Raw genomic sequence first — 23640 nt, forward strand, 5'->3', positions numbered from 1 at the left:
CAAAGGGCTTGCATAGGTATTTCTCCAAAGAAGATATACAAATGGCCAATAAACAAATGAGAAGTTGCTCAACCTCTTGGCCATTAGGGAGATGCAAATCAGAAGCACAGTGAGAAACTACTTCAAACCCACAAGGATGACTAGTATCTAAAAAATGGAAAATAATGATGGGGTTGGAGAGGATGTGGAGAAATTGGAACTCTAGTGCACTGTGACATGGAGCAGCCACTGTGGAAAGTAATAGGGCAGTTTCTCAAAAAGTTAAAAATACAATTACCATATGACCTAGCAATTCCACTTTTAGGTATTTACCCAAATGCAATTAAAACAGGGTCTCAAACAGGAACTTGTACACCAATGTTTATAGCAACATTATTCACAATAGCCAAAAGCTGGAACTAACCCAAGTGTCCATCAACAAATGAATGGATAAACAAACTATGGTGCATAAACACAATGGCATATTTCTTGATCACAAAAAGGAATGAATTTATGAGACATGCTACAACATGGAAGACCCTTGAAAACATGTTCAGTGAAATAAGCAAGGCACGTAAGGACAAAAATTGTATGATAAAACTTATAAGAGATGGCTAGAAATAGCAAATATGTAGAGAAAGCAGATTACAAGGGTGGGTTACAATAGGGGGAGAGTGGAATTGGGAGCGTTTGAAGAAATTTTTTTAATAAGTTACCTGAATTCCTCTGCTGGACAGACATTTGCATTTTTTATAACATTTAACCTTTTTTTTTTTTTAGCTTTGGGGAATCAGCATAAATACCCAAGTGTACCCATGTTTTAAAATATTGAGAAAGGGAAGATACCAAGATACATATATCACAAACTTGAATTTTTTACATGTGTTAAATATATTTAATATTCACTCTTCCTTTAATGTAAACATGCCATCACACTTTCAGGCATATGCAAAAAGAGTCACTGGATTTTTGAATTATGATTATTTTACAAAGATACAAAGTATGACTCTGCAAAACTGTAGCAATCCATCATATCCTATATCAACAGCAACATCATGTTTTGTATACAGAGATAAGCTGCTAATATGCTTCAATACATGAGTGTCATACCAGAAAACCCTAGAAATCATCCACAGCAAATTTCTCTTTATGAAAATTGCTTGCTATCTAAAGGTTTCCTGTCTTTCAAAGATAAATATAATGCTCGTTTAAAAAGAACATTTGATAACTTTGTACAGTGATTATGTCCTCTTAGCAATTTACTCTATTTAAAGATATCATTTTGGACTGAATATAGAGATTCTTAAAATATCAGAACATAAGCTAAAGCTTTGGTAATTTTTTTTGTTTTTAGGTGATGGACAGTGGTTGAACAAGGAACCTAGACTTAGAAAATGTGATATGCTTGCCAGTGAGGAAGATGCAGTCTTTTTAGTTTATGATGGGACAGCTCTATTAGAGATAGTTATGTTCCAAGCTTTAGGAGCATTTTTCTGACAACAGGCACCACAGAAGACAGGGAAGAAGAAAAAGTATTGGCAGGGCTTGCTTTGTCCCAGAGCCTGCAGTTCAGGCCGTGCCCTGCGCAGCCGTCTCTCTCCCTTGCTGTCCGCTCCTCTGATGGCCTTTGCCTCTGTCTTCTGCCCCCAGGTGCAATGTCCTCTGTTCCTGGTGACATCGGCCCTGTGTCTGAGGAGCCTGCCCTCTCTTCGTTTGGCCCCTTCCTAACTCAGAGTAGCCTTTCCAAAGATCCTGGTTACACAGGGCTTCTCCCCTGCAGCTGGGTGGACTAAGACTGGAGCATGGCTTTTGTGGGGCACTCGGTTCAGTCCCTGACAGATGCCTGTGCCCCGGACTGGTGTTTCCCAAATTTTATGTGCAACAGAATCACCCAGAGGGCTTATGAAAACGCAAATTGCTGGTCCCAGCCCCAGAATTGCTGATTCAGTACATATAGAAGTCCTGAAAATACGGAGGTTTCCTGGTGAGAACATCCGCACTGAACGAATTGAATCGGAACCTTGAGGATGAGATTCAGGCCTCAGGACCTCTAAAGCCGCACAGGTCATTCCAGTGCTCAGCCAAGGTCCATAATAACTGCCCTGGTGGAAGGACCTTGCGACAAGGATGCTGTCAGAACCTTTAAGAGAGAAAGGAAAGGAACGTTCTCCAACGTTTACAGGGCTTAGGGAGTGCTCAAGGTCAGCGGAAGCTGAGAAAGTGAAAGGCATCACATCATTTAATCTTTCCCCAGAAGAGTCTTCCTTGTACAGATGAAGAAACTGAAGATCATAGTTTCGCAGTAGTGGTGGGGCATATTGTAGAAATCTGGGGTCCCCAAGTCCAGGGGCCACACTCCCAGTTTCTACAGTCTACTGAAATATTCTAAGGTAAAATGGAGGCAATCATTTTTTATTTCCTTTTCGTTATTATTTTTAAGTTATTATTACATGTAATGAAATAGATTTCCAGAGCACACAGAAGAAAAGAAGTGGAGGAAAGTGGGGAGAGGGGCGTTGGGAAGATGGCGGAGCTCTTGGCAAGTTAGGGGCAAGGACCGGGGCACCTGCAGGGCTGCGTTTAGGATGTGGGGTGGCGCCCACGGGTGGCAGAAAGGAGAGGCCCGGGGCGCTGCTGGCGGGCCTGGGGCGCTCGGGGTGGCTGGTTCTGCTGCTCTCCACTCTTCTCAGGGGCCTGCCCCCTTGCTCGGGTCCACCTGGAAACAGGCCCAGCCCGCCTGGCGCCTGGATTCTGCCCCCGGGGGCGTCGGGTGGGGCCCAGGCTCGGCTGCTCTCCCAGGGCTGGGAGCAGGCAGGAGGGAGCGCGCCCAGGCGAAGGCCCGAGGGGACGCGGCCCTGCTTGGCCCGGCAGCTCCTCCGAAATGAGTGGGGGCGGGGGCTCCACTTCCGGCCCAACGGCGTCAACTTCCGGGCGCCTGTCAGCCGCGGTTTCTGCACGTCAGCTGCTCCTCAGGGGTGAGCGCCGGGGCGGGCCTTCTCCCCTGAGGCTCAGGCCGCGGGAAGCCGCCTGCTCTCCAGTCCTCAGCGTCTTCGTCTGTAAGTAGCCAGGCCCCAGGGGCTGGGTTCTCGAGAAGCAGCCGGAGGGGAGCGGAGGGGAGCGCGGAGGCGGCGGGAGGAGCAGGGGGCGCCGGGGAGGAGCCACGCCTGGGGGGGTGGGGGAAGGGAGAAGCCACGCCTGGGGGGGGGGACGGGGGAGGGGAGGAGCCACGCCTGGGGGGTGGGGGAGGGGAGGAGCCACGCCTGGGGGGATGGGGAGGGGAGGAGCCACACCTGGGGGGAGGGGAGGAGCCACACCTGGGGGGGAAGGGGGAGGGGAGGGGAGGAGCCACACCTGGGGGGAGGGGAGGGGAGGAGCCACACCTGGGGGGGAAGGGGGAGGGGAGGGGAGGAGCCACACCTGGGAGGGACGGGGGAGGGGAAGGGGCAGGTGGCCAGCCCAGACGGAGGGCCATGAAGACAGCTGGAGGAGCAGGGGGTGCCGTGGAGGAGCCACACTTGGGGGGGGGGGGCAGAGGGAGGAAGAGGGGGAGGGAAAGGGAGGGGGGATGGAGGGGGAGGAGGATGGAGGGTGCTTTCTCTTCAAGGCGAGAAGTCTGCAATGGCTGGCTGGCGATCCATTGCGCTCCTTGGCTCTGGGCAGGAAAACTCAATCTCAGGCCATGTCTCTTTCTCTGCCTCTCTCTCTTTAGTCAAATCTCCTCTCCTTATGGGGACACAAGCCATCTTTCATTAGGGCACATGCTAATCCAGTTTGGCCTCCTCTTAACGACTAAAGTCTTCAGAGATCCTGTTTACAAATAACTTCACATTCCCGGGGCTGGGTTGGGGACCTGAACATGTCTTTTGGGGGAACACAATTCAATCCATTGTAGTCAATCTCCTAGAAACTTTCTATTGTCTGCTTTTTAAAAAAGATTTATTTATTTATTTAAATCCCCTCCCACCCCCGGTTGTCTGTTGTCTGTTCTCTGTGTCTTTTTGCTGCGTCTTGTTTCTTTGTCTGCTTCTGTTGTCGTCAGCGGCACGGGAAGTGTGGGTGGTGCCATTCCTGGCAGGCTGCACTTTTCTTTCACTCTGGGCCGCTCTCCTTATGGGTGCACTCCTTGTGCGTGGGGGTCCCTTACGCGGGGGACACCCCTGCGTGGCGAGGCACTCCTTGCGCACATCAGCAGTGCACATGGGCCAGCTCCACATGGGTCAAGGAGGCCCGGGGTTTGAACCACAGACCTCCCATGTGGTAGACGGATGCCCTAACCACTGGGCCAAGTCTGTTTCCCTGTCTGCTTCTGATTCACCGACTTTTTTCACTGGGAAGCAGTTTGGGTCAGAACTGGCTAATCTTAGCGGGTAAATATAAGCAACCGAATCAACATGGGAGTGGGCATCCTCGGCTTTTCCCTGCCCTGGATTTTGGGTGTGTGATTTTCTGTCTTTCAGCTCTTTGTTTGGATTAATGATTCAAAGGCCATTGAGTTAAGACAAACAAAGGCATTGGTACTAGTAATTTCTAGAAACAATGATGGATATTTTGAGGATCTCACTGTGTGAACTTGATGAATATATTCTTTTGTATAGAGACCCTTCTTCAAATATCTGGTGGGAAATAGAATTATGCAGCATGTGCCATGCCCTGTAAGATGCAAGGGCAAATGAGTTTTATGGAGATCAGGGGCAGGGCCTCTCTGAGGATCTGGGAAAATGACACCCAGGCATGGATAGATGGGACCCATTACCTCAGGGAACTGAATATGGAGGAAACTCTTTGGGTTTCGGACTCATTGGCACTTTCCACACTAATGAAAACAAGCCTTCATTTAAAAAATGTGTTTTGCAATATATGTTTTATTTCAAAATGTGCTTATGGGTATAGTTTAGCCATCTGCAATTTTTCTCCGCCTTTTTTCATATTTTTGAAATCACCACAAAAGTGTGACTAGATTCTAGTCACTGCTGAAGGAAAAGGGTTTTTATTCTGCAAACTTGTCCTGTGAAGATGTCCAAAGAGAGCTTTTGAATTACACATAGTTACTATTGCTTTACACAAAGAGCCAATTGGCTGTGTATAACTGGAGATAATTCTCCTCAAACACAAGCAGCGTTGGTCTCGCAGAAGGCAGCGAGCCGTAAGATTAAATGGTCCTGATGAAGCTCCCGGTTACCAGTGACCAGGCCCGCATATGCTCAGAAGTGATGAGAAGTGACCTAGAAGCATGTCTGTCTCTACGGTGGCCTCCCTGCTCGACGTGAGGTATGTACACCAGAGCGTGCACCTTAGAAAACTAGTATCACTGTTAGGAATTGACATGGAACTCACTCCCCTTTAGTGACTTCATCTAAAATCTTCTGATTGCCCACCCCCCCCAGGCCCTGTCATCTCCTGCGTCCCTGTCATTGGTTCTGCAAATTCCCCAACTCCTTTCCTTCCAAACCTAGACATGTCTTCCCTCTATGGCCCTTATTTAATGACTCACACTTGTCATTTTCTACCAGACTCTGAGTTGAGGGTCAGCTGGAAGTTGACACTTAGCCAAAGCTGAGTGACACCACCTCATGGCTCCTTCAAATGCCCCGTTTCTGTGGGGCGACATCCTCACAGACCAGTGGCCCTCTGAAGTGCCAGTGTGGAGACCACTGGGGAACCCCAGGGGTGAGTCGTTAGGGCTGAAGGTGGCACCTGCCCCCAGCAGCCGCTCGACCGCTTGCCCATGCCTCTTCCCAGGACACATGTGTGGGAGGCGCAGCCCCCCTCATGAGGAGGGAAGGCACTCCTCCCGCTCTGACCCCATTCTGTTGGACAGAGATCCAGGTGGCCTGTGATGACTGGACATCAGTTCCAAAGGGGTCTCAGGATTCAGTCTAGACTGTTCAGGGCTTTCTCTCTCCTTCCTTCACATCTGAATCACATCTAATTCAGAACTTACTTGCACGCCCACCTGTGTGAAGGGTAGTTACTATTGTGGGAAATCGACCATGCATTTGATTTAACTGTAGCTGTTTAGACGACAAGGAAACAAGACAAAACAACGTAAACCAAAAGCCCACCTGATTCCACCTCAGGAGAAAAATGAACTTGCAGCTTTAGCACCGTTAAAGACTCGTTCCATTTCCTAGAGAAATCTCCCTGCAACCCGCTCACCTTTGGTGCCTTTCAAGCCCGTGCTAGAGTCCTCACACAGAACAAATGGGTGCTGTCCCTCCATCCTGAAAGCCCGAGAAATGCAGTCTTAGCTCCTGGCTTTGATATTCAAGGTGTTTTATGAGATGGCTCCAACCCAGCTCTCCAAACTCACTTTCTTGCCTCACCATCCTGTTCCCTAAACTGCAGTGAGATCCGGCCACAGCCGCCTATCATTTGATGAACACACCACATTCTTGCAATCCTCATGACTTAGCATCGCCGTCCTCGTGTGCCTTTCAGAGGAGATCCCATTGCGGCATGAGTGCCGCCTTGTGCTTGCTCACCTGCCTGCATCCGTTACCCTGCAAAGCACCTGAGGGCAAAATCTTCCTCCCCTAGTCTCTAAGTCCAGGGCGGTCTTTCACTAGAGTCGATTTTCAGTTCATGCTTTGCATGAAATACAGGGCTTACTGCATTTCCAGATGCAAGCAAGCTGCCCTCTTATAAGACAATTTTCCTAGGAGAAATAGTTGTACTTTAATCTTTGGGGGCAGGGGAGTGTGATGTTATATACCTATTCGGCATTAATTGCTGAGACCAGTTCACTAGAGTGATGTTTAAAGGCACAGATAACTACTCTAATTTTTCAGAATAATTTTTAATTTTGATTTGCAAAACCATTCTTCGTAGAACTTCTAAGAGCATTGTGATACACTGTTGAGCAGGTTGGCATTTGACATTGATGACTCCTGAGTTGCTGATACTATGCTGTGCCATGTTTTGGGGTTCATTTAGCTTAGTAAAATGAGACCTAAAAAAAAATCACACTTGAGTAAATATTGAGGAAAGGTCAAGGGAACTCTTTCCATAGACATAAAAAGATAATAGTGGGAAGTCTGATTGCCCTGGCATAAAATATACCATAGTTATTGAAGGTATATCACATTCACTTAGCAAAAAAATGTGTTTTCAAGGAATTCATTTGTGCATTACATTCATTTGCACATTACTGAATATGCCTGAAAACTCTTAATTCATGTTTTCAAAAGCTATTCAGTAATTTTTAAAAAAATATGGGAAAGATGTGGTTCCTTCTGCCTAAATTAGTCACAGCTTAAGTCCCTTTTCCTAGTGCATTTCACACATTAGGATTTCGCATCTCATCACCCAGGGCTGGTGGGAATGAGCATCAAGTATGGAGAAAGAGGACTTGAGAGAAACAGAGCTAGTGTGAGCAGAGGACCAGGAAGCAGGTTCTCTACCAGCTTATCTAGGAACAAGGAAAACCTTCAAGGACATCATCTTGTTTCCCCATACTGCATATATTTGGAACTAAAATATCCATTTTCTGCCAATACCACCTTCATTCTTCATTCTCATTCTCAGCCTTATTTTCCTTCCACAGAGTGAGAGAAACAAGATTTTATTCTATGACTCAGTACAATTGTAAAATACACATAGAATCACGATTTCTCTGAAAATCAGCAAGAGGAAAGTGGCTTTCTCTTAGTTAGTGGTGATCTGTCATTGAAACACTCCACATATTGCTGTGGTTTCCATGGCCCCAGCTCGCGGAAGGCTCATGTGAAATCTCCAGCTGCTTTCAGACTTCTCAGTGCATGTATCATAGCCTAAAAGAAAATAACAGCTCTCCTTTCTTTTTTTGTTCCTTCTTTCACTGTTTTCTTTCTACCTTGCCTCACTGCACAATTCGTTGGCCGTGAAATTTATCCGTAGCTGTGCATCGCATGTAAAACTTTAGTACATCTTCCCTTTCCTGGGTACATGGGGCAATGATAGAAAATAGGGAAGTTCAAGGAGATTAGGAGAGATTTACACACAGTTGGAAGGGGTGCAGGTCAGGAAATCTGAATGAGATCTCCCAACTTAAAAATGTTATTTTCCTCACTAAGCTTAAAAGTCCATCAAATGTGGGCCGTGATAAGCTTCCACGAGTAGGGGCTCTTGGCACCCCACCTTGTATTCCTGTATGGGCAGCGCTCGCCACCTCCTGACAGCCCCACTGAGGGGCCATCCCTGGGTCTGCATCCTGCCTGCGGGGACAGAGGACAGGAGCCCTGAGCAGCCACACAGCTCTGGGTCTTCCCCGTTGCTCTCCAGGCCTGGTAATAAAACCCTGTATCTTTAAAAAAAAGATATAAAAAACAAATCACAGCAAAATACAACTACCACTTAAGCATTTGGAGAGACGCTCAACCTCACTCTAAATAAATGAATAGAAATTAAATAAAAACAAAAAACAAACCCTGTTGGCAGCTCATGTGGCTCCCAGGGTCACCTGATGGGTCCAGCTTAGAAGCCAGAGAGGGCCAGAGGTGGGGGGTGGGAGAGAGGAAGGTCAGCACTGAGAACACAGACCCTGCCCAGCAGCTCTGGGGGCTGATTCCCACCCGGATGCAGTGGATCTTTGAGAAACCGGTGTTGAATCAAAAAATTCAAGTATTAGTACTTTCACGATGTACTCAGGTGGGGTCTAAGACACATTCCCCCCAAAACACGCTTGTGTCCTTGTCAACATATAGGGGACTCAGAGTCAAACAGCCTCTCGGAAGCAAGAGAAAGAGAGTTCTAGGTTTCAATAATTGTGCTGTATTTGAAGTGGGTATTTAAAATGAAAAATAGAGCAAAGTGTGTTCACTTAGAGTCACAATTTAAGCTGCTATAAAAATGTTTAAGAAAAATAACCCAGGACAGAAATATAAGAGATATTGCCCCCATTTGTGAATTTGCCTAACTCCTGAAAAGCTCGACTTGGGAAGTGTGAAGCAGCTCATAGGTTAGTGGTGCAATTATAAATCATTAAAATAGCTGCTTGATCACTCTGTAGTACGTAGTTATTGCTTTACTTGAGAGCCAGTTTAAGATTTTTCTCTGGAATGTGCTCCAAACCGAGACAGTTATACAATAAAAGTGAAAAACTGTAAGACCATAACACTATCTTAGAAATACTCCTGTAACAACCACTTCTTCTGGTGGTCTTTCCATACCACCAGACCAAGGAAAATTGTAAAGTGTTCGAAGAAAGCATTTGTAATTTCCCTGTTACCTCCTCAGAGATTAGCTCCTCCCAACCCAATCTTTGTCAGTTGCTGTGAGGTAGGAATAAATAAGTCTAAATGTAAGCTTTCCAAGGAAACGCCCACATCTGCCTTGCTAACCGTCCATGTTGCACCTGCTCATAATTGTGCTTAAATATTTTTGGATAAATAAATGAATGAGAGATCCTAACTTAAAAGGATGCTGCATAAAGATAGCTACATTTTAAAAGGAGAACTCTTTAGATTGAAAAGCCCAGGGGTCCACAATAATCGACATCCCGATACCTCAGACCCACAGGGGAGGAGTGAAAGGGATGTTTTGAGAAAGACTGACCTTGTTGGTATACTTCAAATCATACTTTGTGATTTGCCAAATAGCTATAAAGTTGACTTTGCTCATCTGAATAGACTTTCTGGAGCCTATAGGTCAGTCACAAGGTTAGGTTTAAATAATCGATTCTGCTGTCTCGCTTTTTTAGCAGTCTGATGTATGAGATAAATCCTCTTTTTTGTTTATTTATGAGTAATATAGATATAGCAGCATTCCTGATACTCTTATATCCCAACTTATGATAAAACATGGGATGATCTATCATACTAAAATGAATTCCCCCCCTGAACTTCAGGCTAATATCTGTGAAATAATCCAGAAAATAAGGAATAAAAAATTGCATGTGTCATCTGTTGACAACACACAATTGTGATGGTGTACGTTGAAGATGGAAGTCTCGTCACACTGAATCGGTTCAAGCTGTCATTGGAGAGGTGGTGGCTTGCTTTCTAAATCCATCAGAGCTAACAGGAATGCTATAAACATGTGCAATTCTTTACACTAGCTCATCAAGGATGTAAGTTGTTATGGTTCCTCCTCTACACATGCAGATGGTAACTTCCCTGAGGTCACACACCTGACAAGATACGGAGAAGGACTTGCTCAAATGGCTGTGGACTGCAGAACAGGATCGTGCAGGTCCACGCTGAAGAGGCCTACTGTCCACTTTTGAAACCTCTGAACCTAGACTTGAGCTGATGAGGAATCGCTGATGGCTGTGTATTTTCATAGATGGTGTTTCCTCATGTGCCTATGAAATCCTCATTTTCTGACTTGTTAGAAGAAGGGAAGTGTGGGCTTTTGTTCCTGAAACTGAATAGTTGGTAAAAGCTCAGTCAATGCATTTGTGTTCTGTTCTGCAAACACAAAAGAAAAATTATATAAGCCAAATAATAGTTAATACATTTTATTAGTATAAACATTATTTTAGTAAAAAAAAATAAGGTCATTTCAGTAAAAAGCCACAAATGTGTGAGAGTGACATACTAGTACAGATCCCTTCTGCATAAACTTATTTACTTTCTGCATCATTTATACATATACATAGATTCCAAGTCTTTGGATATACCTAAAGCCATATTAATGAATGTTTTGAGTGCAGATCTCAGAAATTGTAATGAGTGTGGTCTTAATCTCCTATATTCATACTCTGTTGAAATAGGTTATTCTCATTTGAAATACTTCTTAAGTAGTAATCTGTTTTAATTCTACTAAAAATAGAATTTTCTTTTGCTATGTGGTTTTGTAATCACACCAGTCAGACATACATTCTCCAGCGTTTGTATTCAAAAAACAGCACTTCAGAAATAAATAATCTTTAAAGAAAACAAAAAATTTTGTTTAAGCATCCTGTTAGGAAATAATTTCATATTTCTTATACTGAGATTTGAAATTTGCATCAGGTGCATTCAAATAAATATGGACTTTCTTCCTGAAGAGGAATTATAATTTGGACATACAGGGAGTGTAGGAGTGGATGCTCCTGTCCTGTTTTGCTAGGTACTTTGATATTGAACCTAAGAAGGAATGTAGAAAGCAGGATTCAGAGTCAGATGATGACCTTTTCTGCCAACAGCGATGGCAATAACCAGAGCCAGCTACAGCCTCAGCTGCCCCTCCTGGGGAGTGCTTACCTGGAGTCAGTTGCTTCATGATTACCTCACTCAATTGCTACTCCCTCCTTTCAAGTTAGATTTCCGAATCAGTGTTATAGATGAAGAAACTGCATCCTGCAGCAGTACTCACAGTTCTGGGAAGTGGTAGAGCTGGGAGATGGCTTCTTTGCCCATATCAGCTGGTGGTGTCCAGTTACAACATTGTAGGTAGGCATTCTTAACTTCCCCTCTGAGCATGGAGGCAGTGGAAAAGGCTTACCTGATATTGCTGTAACAATTGCTAATGCTTGCAAAAAGATCTTGATATCGGTGAAAGATTATACACTCATTGGACAAGAGAGAAATGATTGAGTGTGTCTACGTTGATAATTTCATTCACTAGCCAAGAAGTATTATAGAGTGGAGGCATGAACTAGCATAGAATTTGAGTTTTCTGTATTCTTAGTTCCATTTATTTATTTATACCATGGAAAACTCACAAGTAGTCATGTGTTTGACTACTAATTTGGTTTGGTTGAGTAGTAAGTCTGGCCCAGAGTTTCAAAAATCTGAATTATCAGGCAGCTATCATTCTTGATTAAACTAAATACCCTAGCTCCTGTCTTACACCTGGCCTTTTAAATTAACTGCATGTCAGTAAGTATGACATTCTGGTGCAAATAAGCATAAGAAAGAAGTCTTTGTGTGTGTGTGTGTGTGTATATATATATAATGTATTCCCTCATTTTATTTATTTCTGCTAAATGGAGGATGCCCTATCTTTGGCTTTCTGGATAATTAAACTATGGTGTAATCAAAGTGCACAAAGTGCACAAAACTTGAAGGTGAAACCCCCCAAATAGCACTACATTTTATTTTTTGACTTTGGGTTCCAAAAATCTATAGAAGTAAGGTAGTTGACAGTAAATTTCTGAAGGATGACATACTAGAGGGGCCTATTTTCATTTTCTAGACTGTTTAACGCAGATATCATGAAATAGTTTGGCTTAAGCAATGGGAGTTTATTATCTGATAACCTTACAGTTCTGAGGCTGTGAAAATGTCCCAGTCAAGACCTCATCAGGTGATGCAAGTAATGTCTGTGTTTCCACTCAGGTTCCCCTTAAATGTTGATGAAGTGGGACCACTTGATAATGAGGAAAGAACATTGGAATTGAAATTCAAAGTCCAGGGATCCGATCCTGACCATGCTATATGATAGTTATCCTAACCAGAGAATCTTTTCACCCAACTCACCTTGGAATTTGCCTTGATTAACTGAGGATTTTGGACTAGAATATTTCCCAGGTCCCTTCTAGCTCTCTAATTCCTTTACAAGTTACCATTGCACTTGACTGCCCTCAGTGTTGTGTCTTGACTACTTTGAGATTAAGGAAAGCACTTAGGGAGTGAACAACTTTCTCAAAGCAAGCTTTATGGGGTGCACCATGTTTATAGCAGGTTTAATGGTGCCAGTGAACTTTACACTGGAAATGACCAACCCAGGGACCGAGAAGAGGTTCTCCTATCTTATTAAACATCAGCAGAGCTTCCTTCAAGAGGGCAGCCTTTTGCTTATTAACAAACAAGTCATTGGTCACTGACATGACAGGTGCTGATGTGAAGGCGGTATTCTATAGCTACCTTCATCTCCTTCTCTGTGTTCTCCAGGGTTTCTCAGGAAACACCAATGCAGACAGCGTGGTGCACTGCAGGCTCCAGCCTCCCATCGAAGCCAGGTTCCTGCGCTTTCTCCCAGTAGCCTGGAACCCCAAGGGCAGGATTGGAATGAGAATTGAGGTGTATGGATGCGCATATAGTAAGTGCTGCTCCCCCCCTGAAATGAATGCTGGCATGGGATGCTGTCAAAGCAAAACTGCAAAGTCTTTTAAATGGCTGTGGGTCAGAAATTATATCACTGATGTGGAGATAGTGGCCATGGAGGTTGCTGAAGGCAGGGAGAGGGAAAAAGAGGTGTGATTTGGGGGCATTTTTGAGACTTGGAGTTGTCTTGAATGATATTGCAGGGACAGATGCTGGGCAATATATATCGTTCCATAACCCACTGAATGGAGTGGGAGAAAGTGTAAAGTGTATAATCTATGCTGTGTAGCAGTGCTCCAAACTATACTCATCAAATGCAATGAATGTACCACACTATGAAAGAGGTGGTTGATGGGGGAGGAGTGGGGGGTGTGGTGAGAGGGGTATATGGGAATCTCTTATTTTTTTTAATGTAACATTTTGTGTGATCTATGTATCTTTAAAAAAGATAAATTAAAAAAGGAATGGAAGGAGAACTGCTTTTTACAGAATGCCTTTTTTGTCTTTAGAGGAGAACGTGGGCCTTATTTAGCTCTAGATTCCTAGAGTTTAGCAAAGTATTTGCTTTACAGGAGGCATTTAATAAAATAAATGAAATTCATGTTAACAACAGTGGTTTACATTGGTGAATGATCCCATTTTCTGACACCGGGGTGGCCACACTCAGTGTGGAGAGTCCGACTGAGGGCTGGGAGCAGATGTGCCGTGCTGCTGACGGACCACCCCTCCACTTTACTCTGTTTGCCTCAGTGTGGACATTTCTGTTTTCCAGGTGCTGTAACTTCCATTTGCTCTTCATTTGGAAACATCCTGTGGGTTTACTATCTTCCCTCTTTTCTTTGCTTTTAAAAGATATATATTGAAGAAAATAGGGTTCCCATAATACTCTTCTGTTACGAACATCTTGCATTAGTGTGGTACCTTTCTTACAATTGATGAAAGAATCTTGTTATAATTGTACTGTTAGCTCTAGTCCATAGTTTACGTTTGAGTTCATTGTTTGAGTTGGAAAGTACTATTTTTTATTATTTTTCATTCCAGTAACACCCTAAAGCTTCACCTTTTAACCACATCATAATTTATATTTCAGCATCTATTCCCTTCTTAGCTGATGACAAAAGAAGCTAAACTTACAGCTAATGTGTGAACCATAAGCACTGACATAAAAGCATGCAGTGAAATATATGGGAGGAATTAATTGTATGATTGCCATTTTGAAGATCCAGAATATATCGCAATTTCTTAAACTAACATGAGAAGGAAATATTACTTTAAAAATACTCTTATGAAAACTGGAGTATAGCCCAAAGGATAAGATGGATGGAGCATCTTATGAGGCTTGCTGTTTTGTCAGGGTAGCTTGTTATACCTTTGACTTATTCGGTACCGCATCAAAGCATTCAACTTGTAGAACAGTAGAGATATCTACCATATTTGGAGAATTTAATGTGCCAGATGCTATTATCTACAGACATTTTGGCATTCAACTCTCTTACCAACCACATTAATAGATTATTTAGTAACTACATTGCTTCAAAGGAGGAATAAACTGAAATTTAGAGAAGTTAAGATGTTGGCCAAGGTCACCCGATCATTAAGTATGAGATCTGGGATTTAAAAATGCATCTGTCTTTTTCCCAAGTTTGATTCTCTTAACTGCTCTACTACTCATGCATTCATTTCTTTATTCCCCCAGTCATCAAGGAAGATTTTATTGGACACTTGGTATTTGCATGGAAATGGGTTAGATATTAGGTCTGGTGGGTGATTCTAAAGTTATTCATTTTCTTTACCAAAACGTTATGAAAAGTCATCAGTGTAAAATAAGAATATAGGACGTGGAGAGTAGTGAGACCAGTCCATTGGGTTGATGTAGAATCTTTTCAACAGTATGATTTCAGCATGAAGGCCATGGGTGCTCAGGTAGGAGCTTTTGCGGGGGCACAGCATACACAAAGCATGAAGGCAGGAACGTTGGGGTTCTGTTGGTTCAGGGATGGAGGTATAATTATATCATTTCTGCATAGGTAATCCTACATACATTGGGTGATTTCTAAAGATGAGGCTCATCCAGGCAAGTCCATCCCAAATTAAAAGATCCTTTCAGCCTTGGCTTAATGACCCCTTTCTGATGACATATCAGATCTGTTCCACTTTGATTCAGTTCCCTAACCCTGTCTCTGCTTTCCATTGTTTATATTTCCATCAAATACTTAACTTGAGTGGTGTTGCTTTACCATCAACACTTTGCCCTTCTGTCCATTGGTCATTTCTTTCCCTCTGCCTTCTTTTGTATTTATAAATATGCTCTCTGCTGCAATGACTAACACATCTGATATTTAGAGTTTCTTTTTGATCCCATGAAATTAGTTTCTCCTTCACCCATTACTCTGGAAACAACGTCAGGTTTACTGACTTCAAAGTAGAACATGCTCTTTGATGGGGATTTGCCATTAGCTTGATGTTTCTTCATGAGGAGATATTATTCCTGCTCCTTGGGCTTGCAGTTGGTAACAGGAAGATCAAAGCTGTGTGACTGATTCCCTAAGAAACCGTGGGCTGTGGAACTGTCATGGGACCTCCTGGCTCCCCTGACTTAGCAAACACAGGCTGTTGGGCACAAGGGGCTCCTGGCACAAAAAATGCAGACCCATAATATATCACCACTTAAAAAAGTAATGCAAAGTCTGTCCTCTAATTGGGTAGCTATATATTATTTTTATTTTATTATTAATAAGAATAATTGTTCAAGCAAAGCATGTTGCAGTTTTATCATTGATAATAATTTAATCTGATATGGTTTATTGCAAAAAATGGTTGTTATTTATTTTCTTTTTCACTGCCCTGTTTGCATTGATAATAATGTCCAAATTACGTGTCTTGACATATGTCTCATAGATGCAGTTTCAGATTTACACACTGCTAGCAGTGATGTATTCATTATTCCTTTAAACATTGTTCAAGTTCATGGTTTCCAGGCCTCACCTATACATTTTCTGTAACTCAGAAGCCCTTCTCCCATTTCTAGACTGGGGGCGAGAGTGTATTTGGTGACGGGAGCTGCCCTCTGAGTCATTCCTCTCTGCACAGTAGTCTCATGCTTTCCTTCCCCTCTAGGGCAGTTCCACACATTCAGTGTCTGCATTCCCTTAGCTAACCTGATCAGCAACCTCTCACTGGGCTAAAACCCATTATTAATTTTCCCTCAGATTTTTATATACCCATAATTACTGCAGATTCATTACTTCCACTTTTTGTTGATTTTCTTATATTCCATTGGTGTATTTCTAGACTGAAGTCTGCTAAGTTCCACACCTTGTAATTTACTCTGAAAGAGCTTTCCCTTTGGGTTCTCATCCACTTTCATGAGTTTCCCAAGCCATTTGCACATGGTCTGATCAATTTCAAAGCGATATCCTCATCACAAATCTCTAAAGTGATAGACCCCCAGACACTCCCCACATTCACTCTTCATTTCTTTAACTAGATTCTTGCTCATCTTTTGGAACTCTTCTGTCCCTTCTTGCCTGACATCTTCCTTGATTTTCCATGTTCATTTTAGGTGTTATTCTCGTGTTTCCATGGCAACTTGTACTGTTCCCATTATATTGTATTGTACTATTACCTCTATGGTATTGTACTTTTATTAGTGTGTTGATTGTTTCATATGAATAAGGTAAGGGAAAAGTGGAGGGAGGAAGGGACGGCTGAGAGGAATAAGGATAGAAAGAAGTGAATGAATTATTAAGAATGTGGAATAAACAGGTGGCAATAGTGAGCCCCATGAGGGGTTTACCAGTTCTCAATTTGGCATATACTGTCTTGTTTCAGGTCAGGCATTGAGAATAAGAGGAGTAAGGAGGGAGGATGAGAGTGGAACAAAACAAGTAATTATCTGATTTGCAATATTACGTTTTTGTCTTTTTTTAAATGTTGACAGTTACAATGGAAAGCAAATAGGCTTTACTTAACAGCCTCAGCATGCATCAATGTTTATAATGCTGCTATTAATATTTTACAATAATTAAGAATGTATATTTTGAAACATTTAAAAAGAATATTGAGAGAAGAGGCCATACACAGGACCTCCTGCTCTTTGTAGTGGGGTCATACTCTTAGTAGATTTCAGTCTAGAAATGCAGTGATTGGAATATAAGACAGTCGACAAAAAGTGGAAGCAGCAACTTTGTGATAATTATGGATATATAAGAGTCTGAGGAAAATTAATAGTGGGTTTTAGCCCTATGAGAGGATGCTGACTGTGTTATCTGTTCTAGTTATGGAAAAATAGAAAGCAGGTAAACTAGATTACAAACAGCATTAACTCAGTTCTACTTTTACCTCGTGCATGGCACCATACTGGGTAAGATGAATGTTTTAGTTTCCCAGCTGCTTAGACAAATACCGTCATATGGGTTGCTTAGGCCGTGGGAATTTTTCAACTCATGGTTTTGAGGTTGGGAGAAGTCCAGAATTGAGGCATCAGTCATCCTTTTACAGAAGAGGAAACCAAGGCACAGAGAAAATAAGTTTTCCACACAGCAGAACCAGGATTCAGACTCTATAGTTCTTTTGCTGAACTACTGCACTGTGTTGTTATAATCACTGTTACGAATGGCAATTTGTGGAACTAGAGCAAGAAGGTAGAAATATATCAGCACAAATTTAGTCTCACTGCTGGTAAAACAGATTCCTTTCTCTAATGGACTAATGTATGAGAAGTTTACTCTAATGCCATTGTTAGTAATTCAGTCACCAAAATATAACCTCAATTAATAAAACTTCTGGTTATAAACAAAAATCACACAAAATTGGAAAAATTCAACTGAGTATCACATTTCAACCAACTCTTTTTGGAAGTAGGTTCTTAAAATTGGGGAAACGACTGATTCCTATTGCAATCCATCATTTTCTATTCCACAGATTTAAATAGTTAACTTATGTACCAAGACACTTTTCGTGAATGCATCTTATAAAAGTTACTAAGTAGAAATTTATTTTGTTATTTTGACGTTTTCATCCAAACGAATATTAGAGTGGCTTATTTCATTAATTATAGCTATACAAAAAATTTAGTTGCTCTTACAGCAGTCAAATAACCAAGAACTTACTTTAGTGTGCAGAAGAGAACAAGTTCATCGTAGAATTCTCAATGAACACAAAGACTGGGAGGTTTGCTCCTGCAGGCCACTCCAGATTAGCTCCAGCACCAGGAGCGGCGCCGCCTAGTGAGTAGACTGCCTTCAGGTGTGACCATGTGCAATCATTCCTCCATCAGCACTCCTGGGGAGCCAGTGCTTGCTGACTTACTGAGGGCTAAATGCTCCCTATCCCCAAATTTGATGTTTCTGTTTACCTTTTTTATCTATTGTGGTTTAGTATTTAGTGTGAATTTTTTTTAACTGCTATTTTTTAATTTACTGACGTATATAAGTCAGTGTTCTCCAGAGAAACAGAGCTGACAGGATAAATGAGATTTATTATAGGAGTTAGCTCACAGGGCAGTGGGGATTGACAAGTCCCAATTCTTAGGGCAAGCCACCAGTTGGAAACGACAGTGAAGGTGGAAGTTGAATGTTCAGGAAAGCAGACTGACTGAAAGAGTGGCAGGAAGTCTTCCTTTTTACTTCTGAAATGCTCAGTTTTGGTTCTAAGACCTCCAAGTGACAGAATGAGGGGACCCCCTCCCCATTGCTGGGGGCAGTCTCCTTTGTTGATTGTGGATGCAATGAGCTGCAGTGGAATCAACTGATTATAGGGTTAAGTCCATCTATAAAATACCCTCACAGTAATAGTCAGGCCAGTGCTTGTATGTCCAAACAACCTAACCAAGTTGACGTCTGAAATTAACCATCACACTGACTTACTGATTTGCTTTCAAATCTTCAGGGTGATTTATAAATATTTGTGAGTAAATGGCATTCTATAGATTTGTTCCTGTTTGATTAGTACTTTCGGATGCATACTTTAAAATGTTCTATGAAGGGTAATATACGGTTGACGTGGTTTCTTAATTCCCTTGAGTCTTTGCGTTTTTGCTTTAGCACACTTCCACCAAAGGAGGGCCCACCTTTCTCCTATTTTTCTATTCTGAGCTGTTAAGCTGTTTCCTTATTGCTCTAGTTTTCTTGGTAACCCACAGTAAGAATTCAGGGTGTTCCCTGTAGAATATATTTTTTCATGATAGTAAAAGTTGGAAAGCACAGGGCCGCTTGCCAGCTCGGTGAGGGTGAGGACCTGTCTGCCTTGTTCACTGTTTTATTCCAGCGTCTAGCACAGCGTGTGGCAGCTGTAGGTGCTACCACACTATTATCTGAATGGACCTGCACCTGTAGAATGAATGGAACTTAGGTCAAGAAGGGAGCAGATAGAAAAAACAGTCTTTTAATAACAGCATGTAACTCTATAATGAATATCCTTGACAAAGCAGAACTTGAAGCTATGGAAGACTGTATCTTTCAAAACAAATCTTTTCTATTATACAAAAAATTATCTAGCCAGAAATTGAAATAACAAAATAATCTTTAGCTTATAAAGTACATACTCCAAAAATAGGCATATGTGGAATGTATTGAATGATAACAATATGAGTGTCAATGACATTTGCAAAGCCCTAAACCAAAACAGAGTTTTCAATTTTTATGCCAAAGTAGGCTGGCATATTGCCTGATTGTGAGCTGGCTCTTAACACAGACACCTCCACGCAATCTTCAACAAAACGCACTAACCGTTAGTGAATATAATGCTACAGAACTGGAGATGGCAAACTTTTCCTGTAAAAAACCACTTAGTAAATATTTTAGGCTTTGCACACCATGTACATTCTCTGCTTCCTGTTCTTTGCTTTTGTTTGCTTTGCAAGCACTCTTTAAAAGTGAACTCAAGGGGTGTACAAAACCAGGCTGGAGGCTGGATTTGGTGACCCCTGTTGCAGAGTGATATAGGTCATTTCAGGTATAGAGAAGGAGCAGTTCCAGATTCCAAACTTCTAAAAGCCATTAATGAATTTTATCTATATTTTCCCCCTAAGGTGAGCTTGAGTTCATTGTCCTTTAAGATTTTATTTAAACTACTGGGGTGGTGGCAGGAGACATTGTTTTTAAGCGGTTATTTTATACTAACTTTGCTACATATCTGTGTTTTGATTTGGTCACTTTATTGGCTTAAAAGATGTCAAAATATATGTCCAGTTGGCTTATAAGCTATTATTTGATGATTAATATATGGTGAATTGTTTAGGTTCAGGTGTTAGCAATCAAATTAGAGACTCAATGCATTCTGATGAGAGGGTTTTAAGGTCATTATTTTGAATCTCAATTACCCAGTAAATTTCAGTAAAGTTTTTTTTACCCTGTTTTGCCTGAAGGGAATGTTCCAAGAACTGTAATTTAGGTGCAGTTCGGTAGTAGTTCCCAGAATGTGTTCATCAAGAAAGCAGCTGCAGCCTCACTGGGGAACTTGTGAGAAACACAGATCCACAGGCCTTGCCCAGTACCTGCTTAGTCAGATAGTGTGTGTGGGGAGCCAGTGGTCCGTTTAACGAGCTCTCCAGGTGACTCTGAGGCCACCTCCTCTTGAGGACCACCCTGTTGGAAGATCAGTATTGCTGCCGCAGAGCAAGAGGGGCGAGTGGCACCAGGGAAGCCGAAGATGCAAATGATGAAACCAGAATAATTCAGGCAAAATCACTGATGGAACAAACATCTCTTGCAGCTAATTGCAATAGTAAGTCTTACTTTCTATCACGACCTTTCAGCAGCCAACAGGGAGATAAACCCTACAGCTAAAATGTGAAAGCATTTCAGTTCTTTGTTACCAAAGTTTTCATTCGCTTATTGTCATTAGAGAAGCTAGAGAGGCTTCATTTGCATTTGACAGAGATTTATGTTTTTATGAGGCCCCCACATTTTTATGCAACGAGGAATAATTGTTTCATTTACATGATTTTTAGACAGAATGCAGTTTATGTATTATACTCTTGGTATGTGAATCAAACCTGAATTTTCAAAAGTTAATTGCATGAAATGGATGATTCATTTGAGTTGTGACTATAAATGGTTTCCTACAAAATTTTACTTACTTAATGAAACACATTTCAATATGTGCATTAGTCTCAGGTTTTTTTTGGTCAAATTAAATAGAGTAAAGATGTGATATTGTTGGCTTGACTTTCCTTTTCACTTGTGAAAAAGAAAATACATGAGCGATTTTTCTAGATAATATGAATTTTGTGTATCTTTTGTTTCATCTGCACCTGTTTTTGACTGATGTTCTTTTATATTAATGATAAATGCAACTTTTTAATATAAACTGCATGCATGTAATCTTGATAGCGAAAAGATAAGTGAAAAGATGCTTTCGGGAAGCTGAGAATATGTGATAGCATCCTAGCAATGATATGCTGCAAAAAGACCTTTATAGTGTTATTAAGAGAAACCACAACATGATTGTACCCTTAGGGCTGTGGCTGAGCCAAAATGTTGATAGTAAATATATGCCAGTTTGATTTAGAGGTTTTAAAATGACTTTGAAGTGGTATATATGCTGAGTAAATGTGTGTCTTTTATGACCAGACAAAAGGTCTTATATTTGAGGTTTTATATTTGAGGTCTTATATTTGAGGTTTTAAAATGACTTTGAAGTGGTATATATGCTGAGTAAATGTGTGTCTTTTATGACCAGACAAAAGGTCTTATATTTGAGAGCAAATATAAGAATTGTTAAAAGTCAAAGCCACTGGTTCCCAAACAGGTAAGCCATTTATGCTGAGTCACGTTGATATTTTACTTTTCACCAAAGGGTGAGAACTATCATAACCTGTCCAAAAAACTCCTGCTGAAAAATGGCAAAATATACAGGGATATATTATGCAGGGGACGTTTTCTTCAACTTCTTTCCAATCTTCATTTTTTTACAGGATGAGAATAGGTCAATAAAAAGATAGGAACAAAATTATTTTTGTTGAACAAAATTATTTTTCTAGATGATCCATTTTGGGGAAATTGACAGAAAGGCAAACTATGGAGTTTAGGTATATCAACTTCTGGTATCAAGAGGAAATTGGCGGAAGCATCTTTTCCCTGTGTTAAACACAGAGCTATGCCATATGCATGTGTGTATGGGCCATTGACATGCATATTCAGTACTCTATGTATTTACTCTTGGAATAATTTTTAATATATTCCACTCTAGGATCTGAGATGGTTAATTTTGATGGAAAAAGTTCCTTGCTGTACACATATAATCATAAATCCACAAGTCCAAGAAGAGATGTTATTTCTTTGAAATTTAAAACCAGACAGCGTGATGGGATATTATTCCACAGAGAAGGACAAAATGGCAAACATATCACTCTAGAATTAGTTAAAGGCAAGCTCATCCTATACCTCAATTCAGGTAAGTAATCCAAGCAACCTTTTTGAAAATCTGATTGTTTAGATGAAGCTATGTGATTTTTAAATATGACACGAGCATGTATTTTATGTAAAAAGTTTTATATTTTGAGACTTGTATAAGAAGACCATCATTAAATGCTTGATAAATAGCTCATGATGTCATAGAAGTAAAGGTGGATCAACATAAAATTGAGCTTTTAATAGGAAAACCTAAATGGAAAATGCAATGAATAACAACAACAACAAATGAATATAGAAGAAATTGCTCAAGGTCATGATTGTGGTTAAGATTAAGATAAAATCAGCTGACTAGTTTTGGAATAGAAGGATATAAAGAAAGTGGAACTGTTGGGTGATATGCCGAAATAAAAAGAAACCATTGTTTTGGATGGAAGTAACCGAGGCTTCGTTTCCTCTCCTCCCAGGCGATGCCCCGCTGCCTGCCCCTGACGCCCGTGCTCACCTCTCCCTGGGGAGCCTGCTGGATGACGAGCACTGGCATTCTGTCCTTATCGAGCTCCTCGGCACACATGCCAACTTTACTGTGGACAGACACACTCAGCGTGTTCAGGCAAAGGGGGGACCACATTATGCGGATCTTGATTATAAGGTGTGAAGATAACTTTTTTAAGTATTTCTGATTTTATCACTTAAATGCAATGTAGCCCTCTGAAGAAAATACTGGTACATAGAAAAATACCCTTTCCTGGCAGTTCAGAGTTCTGGTGACATATTTCCTGGAGGTGATTATTGCACAGTAGTAAATAGAGGCATGTGACATTGAGACATTTTACCCCTTTTGGATGTTAATCTTCAAAGGAGAGTAAGTTGTGACACCGTATTAAGTTTAGGAAGTCTACAGATGAAGCGCTATCAATGCAGCAAGCAACATTTAAAAATTCTTTCTTTTGGATAGTTTTAGTTTGCAAAAGGCTGCCAATGCAATATTAGAAATGGGTTGACTTTTACAGTGGGGTTTAGCTTAAAAGCTTACAGTTCTGAGACTGTGAAAGCCTCCAAATCAAGGTATCATCAGAGGTGCTTTTTCACCAAGTTGCAGCTGAGGGAGAGCAGGCACATGGCAGGGTCCACTCGCCTCTCTCCTCTCATCGCCTTCTGCTTCAAGCTGCTCTGTCCGCGGCTTTTCTCTCTCTCAGGTTTGTCAACTTAAGGCGGCTTCTCTGTCTCTGTGGCCTTCTTTCTTTGTCTGTGGCTCTTTATTCCTCCAGGTATAAACAACTCCAGTTACAGGATTAAGACCCACCCTGCATCATGCAATCTAATCAAAGGTGCTTAACCAAGGAGGTGATTTAATCCAA

At 41.6% G+C, this 23640-nt stretch overlaps 1 protein-coding gene across 2 annotated transcripts in view; it reads left to right on the forward strand.

The window, feature by feature from the left end:
* The window catches only part of LOC101418024 (contactin-associated protein-like 3), a 216109-nt gene that overhangs the window by 75000 nt on the left and 117469 nt on the right, over positions 1–23640 (forward strand). For both annotated transcript variants that reach the window (XM_058301400.2, XM_071216563.1), the window contains exons 4-6: positions 12774–12921; positions 22119–22322; positions 22747–22931. In XM_058301400.2, coding sequence (XP_058157383.1) covers positions 12774–12921; positions 22119–22322; positions 22747–22931 — 537 coding nt within the window. The remainder of the gene's footprint in view (positions 1–12773; positions 12922–22118; positions 22323–22746; positions 22932–23640) is intronic.

The sequence above is a fragment of the Dasypus novemcinctus genome, chromosome 8 (assembly GCF_030445035.2).
Source record: "Dasypus novemcinctus isolate mDasNov1 chromosome 8, mDasNov1.1.hap2, whole genome shotgun sequence".
NCBI classification, from domain to species: Eukaryota; Metazoa; Chordata; class Mammalia; order Cingulata; family Dasypodidae; genus Dasypus; species Dasypus novemcinctus.